This window comes from Acipenser ruthenus, chromosome 10 (genome assembly GCF_902713425.1).
Source record: "Acipenser ruthenus chromosome 10, fAciRut3.2 maternal haplotype, whole genome shotgun sequence".
NCBI classification, from domain to species: domain Eukaryota; kingdom Metazoa; phylum Chordata; class Actinopteri; order Acipenseriformes; family Acipenseridae; genus Acipenser; species Acipenser ruthenus.
The window spans coordinates 19,614,921-19,636,647 of record NC_081198.1 but is presented as its reverse complement, the minus strand read 5'-3'; the positions used below and the strand labels follow the sequence as shown (position 1 = coordinate 19,636,647).

Below are 21,727 nucleotides of genomic sequence, written 5' to 3'. Positions count from 1 at the left end.
CCAGATCATCCCCGATCCTCCACCACATTTCACAGTGGGTGCGAGACACTGTGGCTTCTAGGCCTCTCCAGGTCTCCGTCTAACCATTAGACGACCAGGTGTTGGGCAAAGCTGAAAATTGGACTCATCCTGGGGGTGCTTCAGCAAGGCTGGAATCGGGCAGATTTGTCTTTGTGAAGGACGCATGAATCAAGCCAAGTACAAGGTTGTCCTGGAAGAAAACTTGCTTCCTTCTGCTCTGACAATGTTCCCCAACTCTGAGGATTAGTTTTTCCAGCAGGACAATGCTCCATGCCACACAGCCAGGTCAATCAAGGTGTGGATGGAGGACCACCAGATCAAGACCCTGTCATGGCCAGCCCAATCTCCAGACCTGAACCCCATTGAAAACCTCTGGAATGTGATCAAGATTTTTCTTAATAGTTTCCAGAGCTGTATATATAGATACACACACACACACACATATTTCGGCTATTTAAAATGTACCCTTTTGTAGGTTGGAGGAAACATTAAAAGAACAGTTGTCCTTTATATTCCAAGACTTCTAGTTCGTGTTTTAAGTGTAGAGTGAGTGTGGTGTGTATAGCAGAAGCACTTGTACGCACTACAAATCTTGGTATGATTGAGCTGAGTTTGCATTTGGACTAATATTTGTAACATTACATTACTGAAAATACTCATGTAGATTAAAGCACAACAGAAAGCTTTTGGGGTCACTCATTTGTAAAATGCCACTGGAGAAAACTACTAACAACTACTTCAAATGCAAGCTGGAAGTGATTATCCCCGCTACACCCATACATATGTAACACTTTTTTCCATATACCTAGCAAACCTGTAATCCAGTTGTCATGTAACTTGGCATTAACATTTTTTAGCATACGTTAGAGTATCAGATTCTGGGGACACAGGGAGTGTCTGTCGGTACCATCTTATCAAGTTTTGATTAAACAGGGCCCCGTGTTTAGAGTAGATTTGGTTCATGTCTAATTGTAGTGTGGTGTGCGTGTGTCTCTGCAGGTCCAGGAGCTGCATGAGGAGGAGTCTCAGTGGGTGAACTACGATGAAGACGAGCTCTTTGTGAAGATGCAGCTGGCAGACGGAATATTCGATGCCTTACTCAAAGACACAGCCGAGGTCCTGAACCAAATCCAGGACAAGAAGGCTAAACTGGTACCATCGTGACCCTCTCTACCCCATCCTTGCTGTACCACACACCTGAGGTGCCAATAAACCTAATGCCTTGAGCCACCTAGTACTTCCCCTTGTCTCTTCACCTGTCCTGGGAATACCTCTAGTAGAAGATATCTTTCTTTACCGACTGTGAAAAATCCAAAGGGCTAGCTAAATGCTAAGCATCAACTCCCTTCTACATGTGTAACGATCGTTCTTGCATCCTTGGTACGTCCACCAGTGAAAATCCTACAAGACTTGTATACCTTATCCAACTGACTTGAATTCTCTACAACACTGGTTACTACTGATGGTACAAAGATGCATGGCTGGCCATAGTTAGAAGCCATCATCAGGGTAAAGCAACAATGAACAAACAAATGAAGTGTCTTGTGGCTGGCCAGATGTTTTCTAGTTGCCACTCCTTGCACAAATCCCTAAGGCACTTGCATGTGAAAGTCAGTTGTGCCAAGGTGCCCAGTCTTCGGGCGGGGGGGGGGAATTGGGATTGGCGCAATGTCCTGTATGGGGAGCCATGTTGTGGACTGGGTCTCTGACTGAACAATAAAGATCAGATCCCTAGAAATGGGTCGCTTAAAAGTTTTGCACGAAACGTTTAGGACAAAATTATTTTATTCTGCACAGAAGACTTGAGAAAAAGAATAGAAAAAAAATTGATAGGAAATAGTGAGTTTGAAATGCTGTATCCTTATATAATTGTTAATTTATTTAAGAGAAAAAAAAAATCAAATTTTTGTAATTGTTTATTTTTTGTATTACCCTAGTTTTGGTGGTAATGTCCAGTGTCTTTAGTTAAAATATTGTACCTGAAACAGTTTTGCAAACCTAAATCTGCATACAAGGTGAAGCAGGAGATATGAACCTCTGTATTTTAAGTCTGGCATGCTTTCAGTATAAATGCAGGTATTTCAATTATAAAATGTCTATACTTTCATTTCCCTGATTAACATTGCATATATGAAGATTACCATTATTTGAAATATCCAGCTCGTCTCTTTTTAGGCACAAAAGATTACATTAATAGTTGTGTATATGTAGTTATGATTTCCATGATAGAGCTGGTTTGTAGAAGTGATCAAGTCTTTAAAATCCAATTCCGACTTCTTAGCATAAGCCATATTTCATTGGTCCCGTTTTCATTGTTTCCAAAAGCCTTTGGTTCTTTGCCTATATTCTTGTTTTAAATCGGGATATACAGATTTTGCAGTGCTATGAAATTTGCTGTAGGTACAAGAAATTGGAAGCAACTTTTACAGTTGTATTTGAAATAGAACGGCCTAAGTATGGATTTTAAAACCATTGCACTCCTTTTAACCATGGTTCAAAGAGAATCCACTGCAAAAGAATTTGAAAATCAAAAACCCTGGCAGAGTCTGAGCTCGGTTTTCATGATGTACATAATGTAAACCCTTCCCTTTGTTATTGGCCTCATGGACAACAATGGTGAGCTCAAACCCTTAAGAAATGATCTAATCCTTTAAATCTTGCCATTCCTTTACCAAAATGTAAGCCAAGCTTTTGTACTGAAAAGAATAGGATGTGCAATCGGGACTCCAATGCAGCCTTTAGAAGTGTTTTAAAATAACTTCTGGAACCTGTTGCACTATTTTAGGATGATATTATTATTATTATTATTATTATTATTATTATTATTATTATTATTATTATTGTGGATCTGTTATGTGCCTGTGATTTTTATCTGCATTTGTTAATCTAGGTCACATAGTTCACACGCAAGCTTGTTTTTTTAAATTTACTATATATGATTAAATTAAGATTATAGTACTGTCGGCAGCGCATCCATTTGCCTTTCCAAGTCGAGTTTCAGCCTCATGAGGTCACTTCAGTAGACACTACACATGGGGTCGCCGCCTGGCTCCATAATCTCAGGACACTAACAGGTCAGGTTTTTACCTCGCCTCTAAACCACAAGTGAACCGATTTTAATCAACAAGTGAGTGAATTGCATGAGTGGCTTAAGCAAATTTATTTAATTGTTTCGTTGTGCTGGCGATTCTGTCCCGAGAGCATCATCAGGGTAAAGCAACAATGAACAAACAAATGAAGTGTCTTGTGGCTGGCCAGATGTTTTCTAGTTGCCACTCCTTGCACAAATCCCTAAGGCACTTGCATGTGAAAGTCAGTCGTGCCAAGGTGCCCAGTCTTCGGGCGGGGGGGGGAATTGGGATTGGCGCAATGTCCTGTATGGGGAGCCATGTTGTGGACTGGGTCTCTGACTGAACAATAAAGATCAGATTCCTTAACACACCACAGTTGTAAAAACTTGCTGTAGACATTTAGCAACAGTTCCCACAATTCACACTCACTTTACAAGCTGAATAAAATCAATTAATTTGCGGTTTAGAGGCGAACTGGCCTGTCTTGGTGTCCCAAGATTATTGTGCCAAGTGGCAACCCTAACTATACCCTTGAGACTTGTGGCATTCCCTCGAACAGTATAGCATTAGTAATTAACATAAACTCAGAAAACGCCATTATAACACTGTACAAAAGTTCCTCAGATTTTAAAGCCCTACGTTTACAGTCAATTTAATAGGCATCAAAACAAACAAATCTTAGTGCTGTACGCAAGGCGTACAAGGTTTTTTGTTATTAGTTCAATCCATATCCAGTCATTGTTGACACAAGACTTTCAGTCAATGGCTATAGCAAGTAAGGAGTTTGTTCTTAATACTACATACCGTTAAGGTAATGTTTAATGAAAACAAGCACTAAGAATGGCTGGCCTGGTGATAATTCAAGGAGTGCTGACCACATCTTATTTGGACTAGCAACATTATCACTTTTAAAGTTGCTATTACTTCCTGTTACTGAATTCCTGTGGCATTGGTCCAAATTATTGATGGCACAGACTCTCCAGCAATCAAAGAATCATCATAACAGAAGGATAGACCGATATTTTCGTTCTTGATCGGCATTCCTTTGGGTTTCGCTGCTGGTGATGTTAGTACTTTGATAACGGGGCTGGCAAGCAGGTCTATTGTCCCATTGCTGGATTTTTGGTATTCAATTTTCTGTTAGCATACATAACTTTGTCAAAGAAAAGGTTTAAATGTAATTTTTTGTAGTGGTCAAAATTCAAGGAGAGAAATTGTGAGAAAGATCAGTGTCACACTAATGAAAGTGTGTTTAAAAGTCTTGGTTACCCTTTACCATCCTAAAATGATATAAACCAAATTAAGTAGTCATCACTTTGAGCATTTCATTCACAGCTAGGTAAATACCACCACCCAATATAGGTTATACATGGAAAGACTTGTCACTGTAATTCTGGTATTGTTTCAGTAGGGGGCAGGCTGTGGGGCAAAGCCAATATAGCGCCACCTAGTGAAGCAAAATGGCATTAAAAATAAATAAATGTCAGGCCAGCCACAAATGGTTAGATACATTTTTTAAAATTCCTAGTTTAGGTTAACTGCCATTCAAAGCGTTCTGGTATTGTAATGACAATAATGTACTGTGAGCGACGCAGATATACTTGAAGACTTGTGTACTGTGTATAGAGTGTAAATATACTGGCTCTGGTCTCCTAATTCATACGTCCCAGTTAGTAATTAACCTGTAATACTGTGTTAAAATAACTCGGTTCCTTTCTCTCTGTGTGTGTGTGTGTGTGTATATATATATATATATATATATATATATATATATATATATATATATATATATATATATATATATATATATATATATATATATATATATATAAACTAAGATGAACTTTAGAATGTAAATAAACGTTTAATGATTTCTAAATGAAGAAAATGTGTAGACTTCATTTTTATAATGGCTTATTTTTCAATGTTATGTTTTTCTTTTGTTATTCATTCATAACTGTTGGGCACTTGGGAAAGTTGTGACCAATTAGTTTGAAAGGCCATGTGGGGGTGACAGAAAATCTATGTGGAATTCCACTGCAGTTGCTAAAGTAATATGTGGGATTGTCATCTCTGAAATTGAAAACTGTTTTCTGGTTAATGGCATTTAACTTCTACAACATGCAGGTCTACAGAGTAAAATTTCACTCATTAAATACAATCATTCACTATTACATTTTGTTTAGTGATGGAACAAGTTTTTTTTCATGTTCGATTTATTCTTTCAAAATCTAAATACATTTTTCATTTTGAATTGCCTGTAAAACAGAAACCTAATTCATACCATGTTAATAAACCCAGCACCCCATCATATTACCTATTGAAGAAATGAGAGAAACACTCTTCTGTACAGTGGAATGCGTTCTTTAGTTCAGTCATTTTTGCATTGGTTTCCTTTGCAAGATCTGGTTTTGATTTATAAATTCTGTTTTGTAAATGGGTATGAACATGTTCATTGTTGCTATTGAAAATGTTTCAAGTAGTGTTTGTTCAAATATTCAAACAAATGTCCCACAACCTTTACCTTACCTAGAAGTTTGATTATACTCTTTACACCAGTGCCTTACTGTGATTTTTGAAATCTAGTTTTTTACTAGTTTTATAGGGAGAGGCACACATTTTACACTGAACACATAATTAGGCTTGCTACTAATCAATTTTTATTTTTTGCCAAATCGGTGACTAATATTGACGTTTATTTTTTAAAGAATTTACCTTTTTTTCCCCCCCAATTCAAGCAGAGAATGGGTGAAATCAACCTTTATACTTAAAAAAAAAAAAAAAAAAAAAAAAAAAAACACCACGGCGGACTGTTTATGCCACTGCGAAGCCCCTTTATTATTCAGAATGCAACAAAACTATGGTCACCAATATTCTAATAGAACAACATTCAAACTGAAATGACGTTTGGTCAATATGCCTTGTATAGATAAAGATCCTACACAATTAAAAAAAAATTCTCAAACCGCAGAAAATGCAGCAAACGTTTATTACACAGACTTTTATAGCATACATTTACTAGTAAAAAATATACACAGAACAAACAGATAGTTGAACAGGACTAACTTGCACTTGTTATTCGGAGTTTGATCTTCCTCCCTCTCACAGCTGGACTCAGATACCATGTTTCCACGACACCTCTCTCAACTAGTAGCATTGAGCAGAATCTCTTCAAAACAGACCAATCAATCTTTATTTTATATAGCACCTTTCATTATTATCATTATTTATTTCTTAGCAGACGCCCTTATCCAGGGCGACTTACAATTGCTACAAGATATCACATTATACATTATTTCACATTATACAGATATCACATTATTTTACATACAATTACCCGTTTATACAGTTGGGTTTTTACTGGAGCAATCTAGGTAAAGTACCTTGCTCAAGGGTACAACAGCAGTGTCCCCCACTGGGGATTGAACCCACAACCCTCCGGTCAAGAGTCCAGAGCCCTAACCACTACTCCACACTGCTGCCTTTCATAGTGGACAACCATCACAAAGAGCTTTGCAAAATGCAGTAACAAGAAAATCCATAATACTTTAAATACAGAGAAATGCATAATACATGCTATACAGTAAAAAATGCATAATACATTAAATACAATGGATATATGATAGTAGCATAATACATGAAATAGTAGCAGCAGCTAATAGCAGATTTCAGGCTTAAAGAGCATGGAAAGCAAGAGAGAACACCAAGGCTTTGTACGCATTAAATCATGATGGAAACCAGCACCGGATTCTTGTTTTTTTTTCATGCATTTTCACCAAGCAAGCTTCCATTGTACTTTTTAAAGACAGTTTCTGAGTGCTAGCCCTCATATTGTTATGACCTTGTTGTGATTGCATGTGTTCAACCATTCTGTTTGCCTTCGTGGTGACTTTTTTGCTTTGCAGTTACAGATCAGTTTACACACCAGGATATTTTCTTCATCTCCTGTCCCATGTTTCTTTACAGTTTTCACTTCAAAGTCGGTATTCTGCACCATACTCATTTAGTGTTTTCCTCTTGCACCACATTTTTAAATCTAGCAAGTAACTGTCACAGTATATATAGAAAAAGCTTACCTACACCTTACCTGCTAATTTCAAAGTCTGCGCATTGAATGACAGACTGGCAAATGTAGGTGCTGGTCTGATGATTGACAGGCATTTAAACGAATGAGCGCATTCTAGCGCTACTTCAGGCAATGAGATCTGTCAGAACAGGGTGAAATGACAGTACTAACAGACCACTGAGTTGACTGACAGTGACGCCTAGCCATTCAGAGTGGAAAGGAGACGGGACCAACAGCAAGTACAAAAACTGCACAAACTAGAGATGATTTCTAAATGATTATTTTTGGTAAGAAAATAAAAAAATAGTGAGTGGATATACAGTGCCTTGCAAAAGTATTCAGACCCCTGACCAATTCTCTCATATTACTGAATTACAAATGGTACATTGAAATTTCGTTCTGTTTGGTATTTTATTTTAAAACACAAACTCAAAATCAATTATTGTAAGGTGACATTGGTTTTATGTTGGGAAATATTTTTAAGAAAAATAAAAAACTGAAATATCTTGCTTGCATAAGTATTCAACCCCCACACATTAATATTTGGTAGAGCCACCTTTCGCTGCAATAACAGCTTTAAGTCTTTTGGGGTAAGTATGTACCAGCTTTGCACACAGTGTCAGAGTGATTTTGGCCCATTCTCTTGGCAGATTTGCTCCAGGTTGGTTGGACAACGCTTGTGGACCGCAATTTTCAAATAGTGCCACAGATTCTCAATGGGATTGAGATCAGGACTTTGACTGGGCCACTGTAGGACATTCACCTTTTTGTTCTTGAGCCACTCCAATGTTGCTTTGGCCTTGTGCTTGGGATCATTGTCCTGCTGAAAGGTGATTTTCCTCCCAAGCTTCAGTTTTTTAGCAGACTTTTAGCTGAGGTTCTCTTGCAGTACTTCCCTGTATTTTGCTCCATCAATTCTTCCTTCAATTTTAACAAGATGCCCAGTCCCTGCTGATGAGAAGCATCCCCACAGCATGATGCTGCCACCACCATACTTCACTGTAGGGATGGTGTGTCTTGAGGCATGGGCAGTGTTAGGTTTGCGCCACACATAGCGCTTTGAGTTTTGGCCAAAAAGCTCTATCTTGGTCTCATCTGACCACAAAACCTTTTCCCAGATCACAGCAGTATCAACTTAAACTTTATAAAACATTAACAACTATTTCCATTTACAACATTGGGTGCTTTCAGATGGTACTTTTTGAGTAACGGCTTCTTTCTTGCCACCCTCCCATACAGGCCAGTGTTATGCAGAGCTCTTGATATGGTTGACTGGTGCACCATTACTCCACTCCCAGCCACTGAACTCTGTAGCTCCTTCAAAGTGATTGTTGGCCTCTCTGTGGCTTCTCTCACAAGTCTCCTTCTTGTTTGAGCCCTGAGTTTTGAGGGACGGCCTTTTCTTGGCAGTGCCTGGGTGGTGTGATGCAGCTTCCACTTCCTGATTATTGATCCAACTGTGCTCACTGGGATATCCAAACACTTGGATATTATTTTGTACCCTTTCCCTAATCTATGCATTTGTATTACTTTAACTTCTGTAGAATGCTCTTTGGTCTTCATTTTCCTTCAGATTCACAGCCTGACCAATGATCCTTCAACAGTGGGGTTTTTATCCAGAAAATGTGACTGCAACTTTAATGGTTCACAGGTGGAGGCCAATGGTAAGGTAATTGTGTCCTCGTTAGGGCAATTTCTTTCATCGGTGTAAACTGGGAGCTTCCACAGCACAGGGGTTGAATACTTATGCAAGCAAGATATTTCAGTTTTTTATTTTTCTTAAAAATATTTCCCAACATAAAACCAATGTCACCTTACAATAATTGATTTTGAGTTTCAGTGTTTTAAAATAAAATATCAAACAGAACAAAATTTCAATGTACCATTTATAATTCAGTAATATGAGAGAATTGGTCAGGGGTCTGAATACTTTTGCAATGCACTGTACCTTGCCACGATTATGCTGCTACAGTACTGAAGAAGATAGTGTGGTGTGGTAAGATGAGGCTAAGTGCTCTACAGCAAACAAGCCTGGCTCTCTTGGGCAATGCTTAAGATGCTCGTTTGGGTAATGTCTCAAAGTTACACACTTCATATTTACAGCGGCATACAAACTCAGTGCCTACCACATGTGAGAGAAAGGTCGGTGTGACAGTGTGTTTTTCACAATAATACTAATATCTAGTTAATACTGTAGTTGAAAAAAGCACAAGCCCACCTTTAGGCAATTCTGCTGATGTACTGTCGATGTGTCAGATTCATTTCCCAGTAAACCAGTCAGCGTTTTCAGCTCCTGCTATGAATCAGTGATGTTGTTGGCAGCAGCAGTGGCCGCGTGATGTCAGCGTTTCACCTTGATGAGGTGGCAGGAGGGAGAGAGGAGCTAGTGTGTCACTCTGCTGTCAGAGTCTGCACTCTGATAGAAATACAGCTGTCACCACTTAGGAGTTATAACTGCATTGAGTACTGGAGTGGCTAGTGAAACAGGAGAGACCACACATATTCAAATGGGATTTCTATTGCATAAATCATATAGAGAAAATAAATGACTTATTTAATAAAAATCCTGTTAAAATTTCACATAGTTTGGAAAAGGCCTGTATATTTACCGAAATGTACTTGCCTACTTGACACAATTATTTTTTTCCATTTGTATAGAATCCTACAGTATGTAGGCCCACTTGTCATTTTTATTGCTTTGCATCATTTTTTTATGCAAGCTCCATCTTTAAACAACTTCAGTCTGATGGTTAGCATCATGAGATGTGGTAAATATTAAAATATTTTATTATTTAAAGATGGCACTCGCATTAGAGAGAGCAAAACAAGATGAGAGAGAGAGTTTGGACTGAGTCAGGTAGAGGAACCAGGGAGAGCAGAACAAGATGAGAGAGAGCTTGGACTGAGTCAGGGAGAGAAACCAGAGCGCCGAACAAGATGAGAGAGAGCTTGGACTGAGTCAGGGAGAGAAACCAGGGAGAGCAGAACAAGATGAGAGAGAGAGCTTGGACTGAGTCAGGGAGAGAAACCAGAGCGCCGAACAAGATGAGAGAGAGCTTGGACTGAGTCAGGGAGAGAAACCAGAGCGCCGAACAAGATGAGAGAGAGCTTGGACTGAGTCAGGGAGAGAAACCAGGGAGAGCAGAACAAGATGAGAGAAACCAGGGAGAGCAGAACAAGATGAGAGAGAGCTTGGACTGAGTCAGGGAGAGAAACCAGGGAGAGCAGAACAAGATGAGAGAGAGCTTGGACTGAGTCAGGGAGAGAAACCAGGGAGAGCAGAACAAGATGAGAGAGAGCTTGGACTGAGTCAGGGAGAGAAACCAGGGAGAGCAGAACAAGATGAGAGAAACCAGGGAGAGCAGAACAAGATGAGAGAGAGAGCTTGGACTGAGTCCACAGAAAACTGTTGATTCGTCAACGAAACCACTCCAGGGTTTGTGTGCTGTGGTGCTGTGCTGTGCAGATGTATTGGTGCTCCAGGTTTTGTGTGCTGTGATGCTGTGCTGTGCAGGTGTATTGGTGCTCCAGGGTTTGTGTGCTGTGGTGCTGTGCTGTGCAGATGCTCCAGGGTTTGTGTGCTGTGATGCTGTGCTGTGCAGATGTATTGGTGCTCCAGGGTTTGTGTGCTGTGGTGCTGTGCTGTGCAGATGTATTGCAGATGTTTTCAGATGGAAATTGTTTGATAGAACATGCTATTTTTTTAAGTGCACATTTGAGACCTATGGTTTGTTAGTTTGAATGCATCAGCAGTGCAATCCTGTCAGTGCTGTGCTCTACAGTATGGGAACAGGCTGGCGGTTCAGTGACTTCCTTGTTCCAAGGAATGATCTCAGACAAAGCTCCCTGCTGCCCTCGCCTTGACAGGCACTGCTGAGCAGGGAGACAAATCTATTCTCTTACCTCTTTTTAGCACTTATTAGCACTAGCCCTTATAAAAGAACCGCACCCACTCGGGTTCGTTGCACCTTTAAAAACCGACCCAAGACACAGAAATTGATTTTTTTCCGCGCTAACGCGCTATTTTTAATAAACACAATTAAATAAACAAAATAAACACCTAGCTCCTTCGGAGCGCTAACTAAACTTCCGGGAACACCCTGACTACAAGTGGGATAGCTAAGCCGTTTCCCCACCAAACAAAACACACACAGGTTTTCACTTCAAAAGGTTTCACACTACCTTTTTCCTTTTTTTTCGCCTGCACGCACTTGCAAGCGGGTTCTCCACACAGCAGCGAATACACTGGCTGCTTTATTTTTATACCTGGCAGCAGGCCTTAATTTGCAATAACAAGGCCAACTGCCAGAACAATTAACAAATGATAATTAACCAAATTAATAAAATAATTAAACGAAACAAAATGTGCCTACGCACATGTTTTTCTGCAGGGAGGATTTAACCCCCTCCCTGCTGTCTTACACCCTCTTTTAAAGAATGTGTCATTTTAACTACACCCAGTATATACATAATTACAGTATATATAAACTGGGTGTAGCTCAAATGACACATCCTATCCCAAGCATGTGATGCCTAATCGTATTTCAGTAGAAATCTTTACAAACTACATAACCTCAAAAAGAAAACAAGGATATGCTGTAACAGTAGCCGGACGCAGCAAGCTGGAATCAGCACAATACTGAGAAACTCTGCATGTGCAGAGTCTTCACCCAGTCCCATTTACAAAATCAAAAGCAGCACTTCTACAAGGGTGTGAATGAGTTCTGTAGGAATCGAGGCTCTCCTTGTATTTGACACTCTTCCCGGAGCTCCTATACAGCAGAGCTTGCAGACAGCAGACCTGTGACCTCCTGCTGCTGCATGTAGTATCCAGGAGCATGCATGTAACCGTTAGGATTCACAAGGTCTTGTTATTCAAGTTATTTATCAGGATTAGCACCTCATCCCAACAACAATCAAATATGCATGACCAAAGAAGTTCGGATTCAGAAACTAAACCTTTAAAACGATATAGATCTAGAGATCTAGTTCTGCAGTTCTTCCAAGCATATGAATCTGTGTAAGCTAATTCTAGTGAAGAGTCAGAGAACCCCTGCGTCTGTGGCCTAGGTTTGCATTCACCTGGGCATATATCAAGTAAGAAGCAGTACAGTAAGACATATTACCAGTTTAACATCATCTTCAGAAAACCTACATGACACCCTATGTGCACAATAGGCCAGTTTAAACCGTGCATGATAACCCAATAATGTGTCTCAAAATCAACACCTATCACATAGTGGGCTAACCTGTTGTAATGTTTATTTAAGTTTCGTTTCAGTTTAATTTGCACCAATATAAACAGGATCTCCAGAATATATTTGTTTGGCAATATACACTACAGCTCAGACTTATTGGAACATGCTGTTTGAATACAGGTTTGGTCGAGGGCCTGTACAGTATATTTCAGTGTGTTTGCATAGAAAGAGAAATCTGTTTACCATTCAGCAATCCACACACCACCTCATTTACTGGCCCACGTGAAAAGCACTGTTACTGGGAAAGTAAATATCTCAGTTTAACAGTCAAACTAATAAATGGGACTCTTAGGCGCCGATGAGGACCCAAGAGGATAATATAACTCGATAACCAAAAATCGTGCCAATAACATTGATTTATAGTAGCGCAAAACAAAAGCAATCACACCTCATTCTGGATAGGAATTAATAAAACAGACTCATAGGTTTTCCACCCCACAAGAAGATAATACTGTATGACTATATTGACTATTCATTTAGTAATTTCAAAATTATTATTTAAAAGGCAATGAAAAACATCAGTTTATGAGTAAAGGCAACTGTAAAGGAAACTGATCATTGTAAATGCAGTAATGTGAGTAATAAACTGACTCCATTGTGATTTAGCAGTTGGTTCAAACAATTTAACAACAATGCTGGATTGTAAATAAATATGGAAAACAGAAATAGGAAAACAGGTTTTTTATGCTGGGTTGTTTTTTGGATGATGATGGTAATAATAATAATAATAATAATAATAATAATAGCATCAGTATCAAAATATAATATAATATAATATAATATAATATAATATAATATTATTATTATTATTATTATTATTATTATTATTATTATTTATTTCTTAGCTGACGCCCTTATCCAGGGCGACTTACAATTGTTACAAGATATCACATTATTTTTACATACAATTACCCATTTATACAGTTGGGTTATTACTGGAGCAATCTAGGTAAAGTACCTTGCTCAAGGGTACAATAATAAACAATAATATAATACCCTCCTGCATTACACTTCATACAATACCCTCCTGCATTACACAGGCACCAGAACTGGAGGCCAAACCAAACTCATTCAAAGAGTGGTAAACATGGAATCATGTTTACCCCCCCCACCCACAGTAACAAGGAGAAGTGAAGAGCTGGCTACTCAAGTCAAGGTGCTTGGATATTGAGCACCTTGGAGCTACCGTGAAATCATGTATCATACGACAAGGTTTAAGCCTTTGTACCTCAACATACGAAAGCACCCTGTTTTTACTGTAGTACCCAACTGGCCTGTCCTGTATACCTGCAAAGCACCATACTCACAACTCAAATAACTATACATTTAGGAAATACAATCTTTCCTTGTGTCTAAAACGCGGTTACTTCCAGATGCCATCTTTGTGAAAGTCACATGGTCTATAAACTCACACATTCTATTACACCTGGAGTGGATTCAAACAACAATACACTGGTGTTGTCCAATAACAGATTCATTCCTCCCATCATTATATATATGCGTTGGAGGGGTCAAACTTGGGCTACTTTGTGTATGATATATCATAAGGTAGTCCTTTTTGGGTTAAAGCTGTGGACTATGTCACACAGTCATGTTCAACTTGATACTGCAATGTAATTCTAGGGGCTACATTCTTCTTTGGCTTTCCAGTTTGTTTCTATTCTCTACAGGTAGTTTCAGCAGAGGTATCCGAGTTCCCTCCCTCTCCGAATCCTTCTTCATCGTGTCTCTTACAGGCATGCTCCTGGATACTACATGCAGCAGCAGGAGGTCACAGGTCTGCTGTCTGCAAGCTCTGCTGTATAGGAGCTCCGGGAAGAGTGTCAAATACAAGGAGAGCCTCGATCCCTACAGAACTCATTCACACCCTTGTAGAAGTGCTGCTTTTGATTTTGTAAATGGGACTGGGTGAAGACTCTGCACATGCAGAGTTTCTCAGTATTGTGCTGATTCCAGCTTGCTGCGTCCGGCTACTGTTACAGCATATCCTTGTTTTCTTGTTGAGGTTATGTAGTTTGTAAAGATTTCTATTGAAATACGATTAGGCATCACATGCTTGGCATAGGATGTGTCATTTTAGCTACACCAAGTTCATATATATACTGTAATTATGTATATACTGGGTGTAGTTAAAATGACACATTCTTTAAAAGAGGGCTAGTGCTAATAAGTGCTAAAAAGAGGTAAAATAATAGATTTGTCTCCCTGCACAGCAGTGCCTGTCAAGAGGAGGGCAGCAGGGAGCTTTGTCTGAGATCATTCCTTGAAACAAGGAAGACACTGAACTGCCAGCCTGTTCCCATACTGTAGAGCACAGCACTGACAGGATTGCACTGCTGATGCATTCAAACTAACTAACCCAGCCTCCCACCCTGACAGAAACAAAGGTAGTCATTTCTGACAGAGAAGCAACTTAGATTTTGTCTGAGTTATATTGTGACACTACAGTAATCTGAGCAAAACACAAAATATGACATAATGATTCTTATTTAAAAAGCGGTCATACAAATGTACTCTTTATTTTGAATATTAAATATACAGTAATACAGTGAGTAGATGTCAAAATGAATTATTGATCCCCGTGGCTCAATTAAGCATTCATTGATTAATCAGCGAGTATGTCAATTCAATTTTTAATAAGTTTGTTTACAGCGATTACACAATGTCTGTATCGTTTTATAATGGACTGGGTAGACCTGATCAATCCTGGTCTTTCCAGTTTGCAAGCAACATAAACACGACTAAATTCACATTATAATACATCTAAAGTTGTACAAAATGTTGGCTGTATCATTTTTACAAGTTCATATTGTTCTGAAAGCCCTTCAATGTCTGTGACAGCTTTCCTGTGATTAAACAAAACAATCAGGCTCAACCGACCAATTGCTACGAACTTGAGAAGGTAACCTTTAGTTCTGCACTAAGCTGACCACGACAGTAGCTAGTTCTGCTGATCATTTTAGTACCAACTGCAATGAAAACATAGTGATCCCCCAGCTTTAGTACAGGGTCAGGGTAAACGCGGTTGAGGATCTCCTTCAGGCTTCACATTCTTACACAGAGCCCGTCTATCTGGCCGTGGAGGAGATATTGCTTTGATTATGGGCAGAGAGTATAGCATTAAAAAAGAAAACAGCAATACTTATTCCTCCTTTGAACATTTGTCTTTTTCTATTAATATTAAACCATGTTTGTAATTGCAATTATTTATCATCTTCCAAAACCAAAGTCTCTTTTTCTGACTGAAATTGTTGATTTTCTATCAACTATGGCTATTTCACATGATAGGGTCATTGTGCTGCTAGATGACTTTTAATATCCATGTCAACACTAACTCAGATCCATTGTCCCGTGAATTTAAGCAGCTATTAGACTCTCTTGGTTTTAATCAGCTTATAACCGGCCCAACTTGCATTCACTGACATACGTTGTTATTTCTCATGGCATGAATAGTCAGAACTTGTCTATTTTAGACCCAACTTTTTCAGTCATTCTATCATTCTTTTCAATATAGCTTTAACTAGTACTATTAAAAAAAACTCACTTTCCATTGTCCAGACTAGGCTAATAAATTAGTCATCTATTATTAAGATCTCTGAAGCTCTTTATGCTTCACCACTAAATCAGTCTGGAACCGTAGGTGACTTCTCTAATTCATACAATACAACATTGTCAAATATCATAGATTCCATTGCCCCTCTTAAAACCTGGGAAGTCGTCCTCAGAAGGTCTTCAGTCTTTCTCCTTGTTGAATCAGCTAGACTGACCAATTTAATTATGAAAATGAAATCCACTACTTGCACTCTAGACCCCAATCCAACTCAATTGCTAAAAGAAGTACTAACTGAAATCAACGGTTTTATGTTAACTGTTATAAATGGTTCCCCTCTTCTGGTACTGTTCCAAAATCTTTTAAGTTAGCTGTGGGGAATGCATTACTTAAAAAATCGACTTTAGACCTCCAAGTGCTCACTAACTATAGGCCAATTTCTCATTTGCCCTTTTTATCTAAGATCCTAGAACGGGGAGTACCAAACCAATTAAAATAATTTCTTGCCTTAAATAATATATGTGAGAAATGTCAGTCTGGTTTTCGCTCTGCCCATAGCATTGAGACAGCCCTTGTTAGGGCTGTGAATGATATTTTGTCTTTCTGTGATTCAGGCTCTTCCTGCATTCTTTTTCTTTTAGACTTATGTGCTGCTTTCGACATAACTGATCATACAATACTACTTGGACGTCTTGAAAGTGTAGTGGGATTGTCAGGGACAGCTTTATCATGGTTCCCATCTTTCTGACAGGTTACAGTTTGTTCAAAGTGGGAATGGAAAATCCACACAGTCTTAAGTTCTTTATGGGGTGCCACATGGCTCAGTCCTAGGACCAGTCCTTTTCTCACTGTATATGTTGCCTTTAGGTGATACTATGCGTGAACACATTTTCACTGTTATGCTGATGATATTCAGCTTTATTTATCTTTAAAACCAGAAACTTCATCAACGGTGGCAAAGCTAACTGTCTGTTTCAATACTAGTAAATGCTGGCTGTCTACAAATGATCTGTTAAATTCTGATAAAACAGAGGTGATGATATTGGGCTCTCCGCATCAACGCAATTTTATGAATCTCTCTGATTTTGATCTTGGGGACACTTCATCAGATCTGAAAGATGAAATGAGAAATCTGGGAGTTATTTTCGATCCTGCCCTTTCTTTTGAGCTCCATATTAGGAAAATTAATTTTCACTTAAAAAACAAAGCCAAACTTAGGCCTATTCTTTCACAGCCTGATGCTGAGAGGCTGATACATTTATTTCATCAAGGGTTGACTACTGCAACTCTCCTTCCCAAATGTGTTGTGTCTCGTCTGCAACTGGTTCAGAATACTGCAGCTAGAACTCAAACTAGAACAAGGAAGAGCGAACACATCACCCCTGTACTAGCCTCCTTGCACTGTTAGGTTCAGATGATTTAAAGATGTTTTTATTGACCTACAAGGCATTAAAAGGCTTAGCGCCAAATTACCTGCAGGAATTACTGAATCCATTTGTTCCATGTGGATCCCTTGGATCCCTTAGATCCCAGGATCTAGGTTTGCTTTGTGTCCCTGGGGTACACAGAAACAGCTTGGGAGGCAAAGCTTTTAGTTACACAGCGCTTAGGCTATGGAATTAAATACCATTATATGTTAGGGTGTTATAGGCATAAAACATTCTAATAATAGACGTATCCCCTCAACTCAACCAGCATGACAGTAAACATAGACACAATGAAGCGTTCTTACCTTTGTATACTGGTAAGTTAGTGATCAGCAGATGTGTCAGCCGCACGCAGAGCACAGCTTGTGGTTTTCACTAACTCTACTGCGCAGAATAAATTATTTTTTTCTACGTGTAAATGACGGGACTTCCTTCCTATGCATCGGGACGCTGGACATTTGCTATGAAATCGGGACTGTCCGGACCATATAGGGACTGTTGGCATGTATGGGCTCTGTCACTTGCCAGCTGACGAAACTTTATAGTTAAAGATTAATCAGTTCCTCTTTCGGCATCAGCACAGTAGCACCGAAACTAAACATGAACCGTTGGCGCTGTAAAAAGTAAAAGCACTCTCCTCTCCTCGGTAGGTCTGCGTGCTAAGTGTCCGCTGCCGCTGTGTTTACACAGCACCTTGCACAGTGTGTACACTATGTAGCCCGTTGGTGGGCCCCTCCTTTGTGGTGAGCTGACTGATAAATAAAAGTTCGAGAGCGCTCGCTGCAATCTCTTGTTCGCAGTGAACACACGAAGATGGCGCAGTGTAATTGCTCTACCACGTCTCTCGGTCTCAGCAACAAAAAATGCTGTGCTCTTCTCACAGCACCGGGACTGTGCTTCCTGACTATAACCACTTTCTTGCTGGTCTCCCCCCCGGTCGCCGAAGCTTGTCTGTACTCGCAGACCGACCAGGTCGTGGTCTTGAACTATGACAGTATCAACTCCCAGCTCATTAACTCTTCCAACGCTTGGCTGGTGGAGTTCTACGCGTCCTGGTGCGGGTACTGCAAACAGTTCGCCCCTGTGTGGAAAGATTTGGCTAGCAATATAACAGGTTTGTTGTTGTTATTATTATTATTATTATTATTATTATTATTATTATTATATTCCAATTTTTTAACATATTTTTTATTGAAACTGCTTGTGTTAAAAAAAGAATCATAAACTTGTACGTCGCTTTATATTAGTATAAAACCAATAATAGTGGCGTTATGAATGACTCCTGTCGTTTCAATTCTAAGGTGTTCTTGCAGTAATGATTGCATCACAGTTATTCTGCACAGTACCGTAGCGTTGCTGCTACTGCATGTATCGACCTGTTCCTATCCAGTTTTAAATAACTTTAGCATAACAGAAGTGTTAAAGGGACTAGGAGCTCTTAAAATAAACAGATCCCCTGGGCTGGATGAGATCCTCCCAATAGTACTCAAAGAAATGAAAGAAGTTATTTACAAACGGCTAACCAAGATCATGCAACAGTCTCTTGACACAGGGGTTGTACCGACAGACTGGAAAATTGCAAAACGTAATACCGATCCATAAAAAGGGAGACAAAACCGAACCAGGTAACTACAGTCCAATAAGCCTGACTTATATTATATGGAAACTTATGGAAACTATAATAAGATCCAAAATGGAAAATTACCTGTATGGTAACAATATCCTGGGAGACAGTCAGCATGGTTTTAGGAAAGGGAGATCATGTCTAACTAACCTGCTTGATTTTTCTGAGGATGCAACATCAACATGGTTTATTTAGATTTCCAGAAAGCTTTTGAAAAAGTCCTGCATGAAAGATTAATTCTCAAACTGAAGGCAGTAGGGATTCAAGGAAATGCATGCACATGGATTAGGGAGTGGTTAACATGTAGAAAACAGAAAGTACTGATTAGAGGAGAAACCTCAAAATGGAGCGAGGTAACCAGTGGAGTACCACAGGGATCAGTATTAGGTCCTCTGCTATTCCTAATCTACATTAATGATTTAGATTCTGGTATAGTAAGCAAACTTGTTAAATTTGCAGACGACACAAAAATAGGAGGAGTGGCAAACACTGTTGCAGCAGCAAAGGTCATTAAAAATGATCTAGACAGCATTCAGAACTGGGCAGACACATGGCAAATTAAATTTAATAGAGAAAATTGTAAAGTACTGCACGCAGGCAATAAAAATGTGCATTATAAATATCATATGGGAGATACTGAAATTGAAGAAGGAATCTATGAAAAAGACCTAGGAGTTTATGTTGACTCAGAAATGTATTCATCTAGACAATGTGGGGAAGCTATAAAAAAAAGGCCAACAAGATGCTCGGCTATATTGTGAGAAGTGTTGAATTTAAATCAAGGGAAGTAATGTTAAAACTTTACAATGCATTAGTAAGACCTCACCTAGTATATTGTGTTCAGTTCTGGTCACCTCGTTACAAAAAGGATATTGCTGCTCTAGAAAGAGTGCAAAGAAGAGCAACCAGAATTATCCTGGGTTTAAAAGGCATGTAGTATGCAGACAGGCTAAATAATTGAATCTATTCAGTCTTGAACAAAGAAGACTACGAGGTGATCTGATTCAAGCATTCAGAATCCTAAAAGGTAAAGACAATGTCGACCCAGGGGACTTTTTTGACCTGAAAAAAGAAACAAGGACCAGGGATCACAAGTGGAAATTAGATAAAGGGGCATTCAGAACAGAAAATAGGAGGCACTTTTTTACAGAGAGAATTGTGAGGGTCTGGAACCAACTCCCCAGTAATGTTGTTGAAGCTGACACCCTGGGATCCTTCAAGAAGCTGCTTGATGAGATTCTGGGATCAATAAGCTACTAACAACAAAACGAGCAAGATGGGCTGAATGGCCTCCACTCGTTTGTAAACTTTCTTATGTTCTTATGTTCTTATGTACTATGCTGCAGCCTCACAGTTCAGGGAATGTAGCCCTTTCAGCAGTGTGGTAGAGTCGGGGGTTTAAAACGCTGATAATCATTTCAATGCAGCATTTTCTGATCATCAGCCCAGAAATCCATTGTAACAAAAGTTCAGCCGAGTTCAGCGTGGGCAGCTCTTTCACCAGGATGCTCCAGTCCTGTATGCCAGTGCTATTGCTACGTGCTGCGTGTCCACAGCTAATTCGTCAGGAGCTAGTTCAGCTTGAGTTTATGTGCTGACAGAATGATCACGCCCTTCCTGCTACAGTAAATTATTCAGTATTCCATGTATGTGATATTAACTCAGGTTTGTGTTAGTGCCCCAAACTAGTTACAAGAATTACCATGGCTCTTTTGCAAAGGAAATCACAATCTCACAGTTCTAAAAATGAATTGGGTACCTGGTCAATATTAACAACATAAACCCTTCTAAATGCATTTTATAATACATCTGAAGTTTAACAAAATGTTGGGCATGTTTTTTTCACAAGTTCATATTTTCCAATATCTGAACAAAGCTCAATTACAACCTGGCAGCCCACTACATTGTCACTGAGTTGGGTAAGGGTTAAAAATGATTATAGTTTCAGGATCGTTCAGCCAATCAGAGCGCACGTTTCACGTTCTGTATTCCAGGACACATCAGCGAAGTCAGCCGTGCCACTCAGTTTGTACCATTCAAAACGGTGACATCACAATCGTTCGAGGAAGGTTCATAATGAGTAGAAAACAAATATAACTGGATTTTTAACATGTATATTAATAATAAAGCAGTATATAATATATGTATAGGACTGCGAGCGCCTGTGTATGGTCTATATTGATATTCCGCTATGCACAGATTCGCAGTCCTATACCCCTATAATAAATAACAGGTGCCAGATACTAGCACAGGGATTGTCAAGTAGAGGCTGGTACTAAAATGATCTAACACGTACTGCAGGTGGTGCTGCTGAGGAAGGTGTTCTGGAATTCAGTAGGGGCTTTGAATAAATAGGGTGTACAAAATGACATCCTTCTTTCACCCACATCCAAATTGGGTTCCAATTCCTTTTGTTTCTGTTACTCATCACATGCTTGATTTTAATTATTTTAAGAAGTTTGAGAAACAGCATCAAATTAGACAGATATTTGCATGCTAAGTCTGCTAGAACCGTTTGTCCAGAAGACGGAGAAATGCTGTGTTTACCCTGACCTCTGTACTAAAGCTGGGGGATCACAATTTTTCATTGCAGTTGGTACTAAAATGATCAGCAGAACTAGCTACTGTCGTGGTCAGCTTAGTGCAGAACTAAAGGTTACCTTCTCAAGTTCGTAGCAATTGGCCGGTTTTGTTTAATCACAGGAAAGCT

The 21,727-nt window shown here is 39.3% G+C and overlaps 2 protein-coding genes and 1 long non-coding RNA gene across 7 annotated transcripts in view; 2 read left to right on the top strand and 1 right to left on the bottom strand.

Moving 5' to 3' along the window:
- Window positions 1-2,114, top strand: part of cep350 (centrosomal protein 350) — an 80,632-nt gene extending 78,518 nt beyond the window's left edge. For all 5 annotated transcript variants that reach the window (XM_059031939.1, XM_034008695.3, XM_034008673.3 and 2 more), the window contains one exon: window positions 1,021-2,114. In XM_059031939.1, the coding sequence (XP_058887922.1) occupies window positions 1,021-1,185 (165 nt within the window). In that variant the 3' untranslated portion in view covers window positions 1,186-2,114. The remainder of the gene's footprint in view (window positions 1-1,020) is intronic.
- Window positions 2,115-14,919: 12,805 nt separating this feature from the next.
- On the bottom strand, window positions 14,920-17,838 carry LOC131738149 (uncharacterized). The gene is made up of 3 exons (XR_009329677.1): window positions 17,699-17,838; window positions 17,440-17,521; window positions 14,920-17,077 (listed from the first exon to the last, which is right to left on the bottom strand). It is a non-coding gene; the product is annotated as an uncharacterized LOC131738149 (long non-coding RNA).
- Window positions 17,839-17,902: 64 nt separating this feature from the next.
- qsox1 (quiescin Q6 sulfhydryl oxidase 1) overlaps window positions 17,903-21,727 on the top strand; it is a 57,869-nt gene continuing 54,044 nt past the window's right edge. Inside the window, exon 1 of the mRNA XM_059031937.1 lies at window positions 17,903-18,507. Coding sequence (XP_058887920.1) covers window positions 18,207-18,507 — 301 coding nt within the window. The 5' untranslated portion in view covers window positions 17,903-18,206. The remainder of the gene's footprint in view (window positions 18,508-21,727) is intronic.